We start from the raw sequence: 6,637 nt of genomic DNA, 5'->3' as shown, positions 1-6,637 counted from the left end.
CCCTGAACCCCAGTCTGAACCGGAGCCTGTATCTAAGCCTGTATCCAGCTGGTGCTGATACCCTGAGCCCCCGTCTGAACCGGAGCCTGTATCTAAGCCTGTATCCAACTGGTGCTGATACCCTGAGCCCCCATCTGAACCGGAGCCTGTATCTAAGCCTGTATCCAGATGGTGCTGATACCCTGAGCCCCCGTCTGAACCGGAGCCTGTATCTAAGCCTGTATCCAACTGGTGCTGATACCCTGAGCCCCCGTCTGAACCTGAGCCTGTATCCAGCTGGTGCCAATACCCTGAGCCCCGTCTGAACCTGAGCCTGTATCTAAGCCTGTATCCAACTGGTGCTGATACCCTGAACCCCAGTCTGACCTGGAGCCTGTATCTAAGCCTGTATCCAACTGGTGCTGATACCCTGAACCCCAGTCTGAACCGGAGCCTGTATCTAAGCCTGTATCCAACTGGTGCTGATACCCTGAGCCCCCATCTGAACCGGAGCCTGTATCTAAGCCTGTATCCAGCTGGTGCTGATACCCTGAGCCCCCGTCTGAACCGGAGCCTGTATCTGAGCCTGGATTCAACTGGTGCTGATACCCTGAGCCCCCGTCTGAACCGGAGCCTGTATCTAAGCCTGTATCCAGCCTAATGCAGAACCCTGAACCTTGATTCCTGCCTGATCCGACACCCCAAACCTGTACCCTGCACACTACCAGATCCGGAACACTGAACCCCAATTAGATCCAAAACCCCAAACCTGTATGTACCTATGACCTATGGGGCACTGTTGCAGATGGTTGTGGGTTTCAGCCAATGATTGGGTTGATAATTGTATAACATTAGCCCTGGTGCTCAAGAAGAAGGTCCCGAGCTGCTCCGCCCCACCCTGCTCACTGTTATATGTCGAATCGTCACCACCCAGAGGACAAAATGCAGAATTACTTCTAGGTTTTCATCAACCTCATAATCAATCAAAGTATTTCCCAAGTTGTAAGATTATCCTCCCATATGTCATATCTTCAGGTAATCCAACACGATTGGTGGTCCTGTTCCCCCCATCTGTATGGAGCTGTAGATGTGCGTAATACAAAAAAATTACACTTTTTTTCTAACTGTTTAAAATATGCACAAAACTAAGTTAAAAACACAAACAAATTGTTTACACTGCACCAAAACAGGCTAATAAAACAAAGCCAAACTGTGGATTGTTTACACTAATGTTTACGAAACTGTGCCAAAAAGGAAAACATCAAAAAACCTTTACTTACCCGGTCCAGTTGCGATCCCGCATCGCGTTGTCCGACGAGAATTCGGGTTCTGCTGGGATTCACTAAGGTTGTGTGCCCGATGTCCACCAGTTGTCGCTGCTGCGCCGAGGTTCGCCGGAGTTCACCACCCTCTTCCTGGTGCATGTAAGTGCATGTCAAGCGACACATTTTTTTTTTTAAAAAGCAGCGGTTTCTCTGAATCCGTCGGGTTTTTTTCCGATGGCCACACCCCCCCGATTTCCATCGCATGCATGCTGGTGCTGATGCGACACAATCCAATCGCGTGTGCCAAAAACCTGGGGCAATTCGGCGCAAACCAGTAATTTTCAGGAAACCCGACGAAAATGAGCGATTCGGGCTCTTAGTAAATGAGCCCCTTTGTGTTTGTCATCATCCCTCCAAGCAAGAGTTAATAAAATTCAATGGGGGTCATTTACTAAGGGCCCGATTCGCATTTTCCCGACGTGTTACCTGAATATTTCCGATTTGCGCCAATTTTCCCTGTATTGCCCCGGGATTTTGGCGCACGCGATCGGATTTTGGCGCATCGGCGCTGGCATGCACGCGACGGAAATCGGGGGGCGTGGCCGAACGAAAACCCTTCACTAGGAATAGGCCGGTGTACTTGAGCGTGTTCCGATGCTCTTCAGCGCAGCAGCGCCACCTGGTGGACGTCGGAGGAACTACCTTAGTGAATCCCGGCCGGACCCGAATCCACCGCAGAGAACGCACCGCTGGATCGCGAATGGACCGGGTAAGTAAATCTGCCCCAGTAAGTAGGTTAAGAAACTTTAAATATTTTGCAGATTTAAGAATTATTTTTTACCATCACATTTTTAATTATTTATATTTGAATAAGATTAGTATAAACTTTGTGTGAAAATTTCAATAAGGTTTATGTTCAGTGGACAATTCCTTAATGTTGTCAAATCTCAATCCCCGAGCGATGTTACACAATAAAGATCATTTTTAACCCCTTACTTTACAGTGTTATTGGTGTTTTAGCTCCTATCACGCAGTGATGGTCAGTGTAACATTCCAGAGTGTGAGTGGGGACGCTGTGTGCTGACAATGTGCTTAGATTATCAGGGGGCAGGGTTTATATACACTTTCATTTACCTTCTGAACATTCACTAATATCTGACACAGAAAAAAAAAGATGAGACAGATCAGAGATGAGATGATGAGATCCATGAGATGGATATAACACATATTGACACTCTCAGCTCTGCTATCTCACCTATAACACACACAGTCAGTGCTGTTATCTGCTATAAAGATCTTATCTGTCTGTGGCTGGAAGAGTAAGTCTCCACACACTGCTGCTTGTCGGCAGGAAGTGCCTGTGTCTGAGCTGGTCTTGTAATGCAGGGGGCAGAAGGCAGAGAGCACTTCAGTGTGCAGACAGGAGAAGCTATTCATGATATTCAGAATATTCAGAATATTTATGGTCGAATCCAGGGACAACCAAAATTATGTACAGCAGGACTGGTATTTTTGTTAATAAAAGTTCATTAGAGATTGTGTTGTTTTGTTATCCTGAGTATATTTAAGACTCTCGTGTTCGTGGGTGAATTCACACAGGGGGACAATAGGTGAACTCCAACTGAAATCAAAGGGGAGAGGGGGATGGACAAAGAAAATCAAAAATTCTCTGTGTGCACTCACCCTAAATAACCTTGAAAGAAATTAAGTATATCCTTCCATGTCTATGTGACTTTGCTAGTCAGGGGACACTGGGGACGTGTCCTCACACTGTTGTGTTCTGTTTTCTGTGCACCAGAGTGATCCACATGATCCATGATTACACATCTCTCCAGGGACAGTACATAACACTGGCTGCAGAGAGCACAGAGCACAGCAGTGTGAGGTCTGATTACACATCTCTCCAGGGACAATACATAACACTGGCAGCAGGAAGCACAGAGCACAGCAGTGTGAGGTCTGATTACACATCTCTCCAGGGACAATACATAACACTGGCTGCAGAGAGCACAGCAGTGTGAGGTCTGATTACACATCTCTCCAGGGACAATACATTACACTGGCTGCAGAGAGCACAGAGCACAGCAGTGTGAGGTCTGATTCCACGTCTCTCCAGGGACAATATATAACACCGGCGGCAGAGAGCACAGAGCACAGCAGTGTGAGGACTGATTACATGTCTCTCCAGGGACAATACATAACACTGGCTGCAGAGAGCACAGAACACAGCAGTGTGAGGACTGATTACACATCTCTCCAGGGACAATACATAACACTGGCTGCAGAGAGCACAGAACACAGCAGTGTGAGGTCTGATTACACATCTCTCCAGGGACAATACATAACACTGGCTGCAGAGAGCACAGAGCACAGCAGTGTGAGGTCTGATTCCACGTCTCTCCAGGGACAATATATAACACCGGCGGCAGAGAGCACAGAGCACAGCAGTGTGAGGACTGATTACATGTCTCTCCAGGGACAATACATAACACTGGCTGCAGAGAGCACAGAACACAGCAGTGTGAGGACTGATTACACATCTCTCCAGGGACAATACATAACACTGGCTGCAGAGAGCACAGAACACAGCAGTGTGTGGTCTGATTACACATCTCTCCAGGGACAATACATAACACTGGCTGCAGAGAGCACAGGGCACAGCAGTGTGAGGTCTGATTACACATCTCTCCAGGGACAATACATAACACTGGCTGCAGAGAGCACAGAGCACAGCAGTGTGAGGTCTGATTCCACGTCTCTCCAGGGACAATATATAACACCGGCAGCAGAGAGCACAGAGCACAGCAGTGTGCGGACTGATTACACATCTCTCCAGGGACAATACATAACACTGGCTGCACAGAGCACAGCAGTGTGAGGTCTGATTACACATCTCTCCAGGGACAATACATAACACTGGCTGCAGAGAGCACAGAGCACAGCAGTGTGCGGTCTGATAACACATCTCTTCAGGGACAATACATAACACTGACTGCAGAGAGCACAGAGCACAGCAGTGTGAGGTCTGATTACACATCTCCCCAGGGACAGTACATAACACTGGCTGCAGAGAGCACAGAGCACAGCAGTGTGAGGTCTGATTACACATCTCTCCAGGGACAATACATAACACTGGCTGCAGAGAGCACAGAGCACAGCAGTGTGAGGTCTGATTACACATCTCTCTAGGGACAATACATAACACTGGCTGCAGAGAGCACAGAGCACAGCAGTGTGAGGTCTGATTACACATCTCTCCAGGGACAATACATAACACTGGCTGCAGAGAGCACAGAGCACAGCAGTGTGAGGTCTGATTACACATCTCTCCAGGGACATTACATAACACTGGCTGCAGAGAGCACAGAGCACAGCAGTGTGAGGTCTGATTACACATCTCTCCAGGGACAATACATAACACTGGCTGCAATCTGTATGGTCACACCTGCTGACACATTCCCTTTAAAGTTTATAATTTCCATTGTTAGGTCCTACATGATGTCAGTGATATGAGCGCAGCGCAGACTGTACAGGAAATGATCGCACCCGATCTGATGTTTTACGAGTTTATTAGATCATCAAGTAAAAATAGATAGAAAATAAAGATACAAAAAAACAGACTATAGAGACTATAGAGCGCCCCCTATCATTATACAGAGACTATAGAGCGCCCCCTATCATTATACAGAGACTATAGAGCGCCCCCTATCATTATACAGAGACTATAGAGCGCCCCCTATCATTATACAGAGACTATAGAGCGCCCCCTATCATTATACAGAGACTATAGAGCGCCCCCTATCATTATACAGAGACTATAGAGCGCCCCCTATCATTATACAGAGACTATAGAGCGCCCCCTATCATTATACAGAAGTACTAGTGCAATGGGGTATGAGGAACAGTGATACAAGGCGGCAGCACAAGGGTAAAGAGATAGAAATGTGCATAAATATCATCACTATATACAACAACCGAGGATTATGCAAATCAGGAGGTGGGAATAAAGGCAATAACTGGATATATTCTATATTATATTTTCACTTTTTTTACATAATAAAAACCTAAGACACAATAATCCTTATTAGTTATTACAAGATTATGTACATGCAATGGCCTCTCATCGCCCCCTCCTTCATATATGCTGATCCTGTGCACAGTATGACATCATAACCACTGCTGTGACATCATCATTATACATTGTTTTCCAAAATTCAAGGGACCTCCTTCCTTCTAAAATCAACCTTTATAATTATGTGAATGAGCGTTAAGGGTACCTGGGAGTTTTACCAGGGGCCTTCCATGCTGCATCTTCACAGGCTGTACAGGAGCACTTCTCCTCCCACTGTGTACTGAAACATCCTGTGCTGCAGAGGAGAACGGGAGACAGTGTAACAGCCTGAGAAGACACCGCACTGAGGGTCTCTGGTAAAGTCCCCCAAAACCGTCCTGTATTATTAACATAATTGTCCCTGGTTTATTATGATGGATTTTGATGGTAAAATTTCTTTAAGTATCTACAGTGAACAAATCCAAAAGTCTCTGATCCCTCAAGGCTCTCGTGTTCCTTCATCTCCGATTGTGGTGAGGTCCTTTCCTTCTCGGCTTCATTTTGGTTCTGTTGTGTCTAGATCAGAAAGTCACAGAGCACAGGAGTCATATCTGTACTAACAAGGTCACCCGCTCCTTCTCCTATACAGGAAACCTACCACCACAGACCTACCTATTAAGGTAGATCCAGTGGCAGGTTCCTCTAATGTACAGTAGCCCTTCTTAGGGCTAATTCTTTCGTGGCCCAGAACTTTTATAAATTTTAATTCCCCCAATATGCAAATTTCCTAAAGAGGCTACTGGGGCGTGGAGTAGGCGGAGCTGAGGCTGTACTGCGCGGCTACTTCACGCCCCAGTATGAGGAGCTATGAGGAGCTGCGTGCACTCGTCTGTAATGCTGGGTTCTGCGCATGTGTCTCGGCTATGAACCTGGAGCTACTGCGCATGCGCAGAACCCAGCTTCACAGACGAGTGTGCACAGCTACCAGGAGCTGTGCGCTGAAGTATTGGTAGGCGGAACGCAAGAGGCAACAGGGGCTTGGAGTAGCTGCACCGTATAGCCTCAGCTACCTTAATAGGTAGATCCGTGGTGGTAGGTTTCCTTTAAGAATGTTGTGGTTTTATCCGGTGACTCACCGGTGATGTCTCCATCTCAGTCATCTCTTGGGATGTACCACTGCGGCCCGGTGATCGAGTCGGTGAATTCTGAGTTGCGTCGTTCTCTGCAAGACAAACGTTCAGTCAAGGAGGTGGAAGTTATCAGGGACACTAATACATTAAAGGGGTTGTGCCCCCTGGGGGTGGCTTACAGAGCGGCGGAGGAGCACAGGTAGAGGATCGGC

The 6,637-nt window shown here is 47.2% G+C and overlaps 1 protein-coding gene across 1 annotated transcript in view; it reads right to left on the bottom strand.

Moving 5' to 3' along the window:
- Nucleotides 1–6,431: 6,431 nt before the first annotated feature.
- Nucleotides 6,432–6,637, bottom strand: part of LOC140077488 (uncharacterized) — a 31,255-nt gene continuing 31,049 nt past the window's right edge. The window contains exon 11 of the mRNA XM_072124727.1: nt 6,432–6,517. Coding sequence (XP_071980828.1) covers nt 6,448–6,517 — 70 coding nt within the window. The 3' untranslated portion in view covers nt 6,432–6,447. The remainder of the gene's footprint in view (nt 6,518–6,637) is intronic.

This window comes from Engystomops pustulosus, chromosome 9 (assembly GCF_040894005.1).
Source record: "Engystomops pustulosus chromosome 9, aEngPut4.maternal, whole genome shotgun sequence".
Taxonomy (NCBI): Eukaryota; Metazoa; Chordata; class Amphibia; order Anura; family Leptodactylidae; genus Engystomops; species Engystomops pustulosus.
The sequence above is the reverse complement of the archived record's forward strand: the minus strand, read 5'-3'. Positions and strand labels throughout refer to the sequence as shown.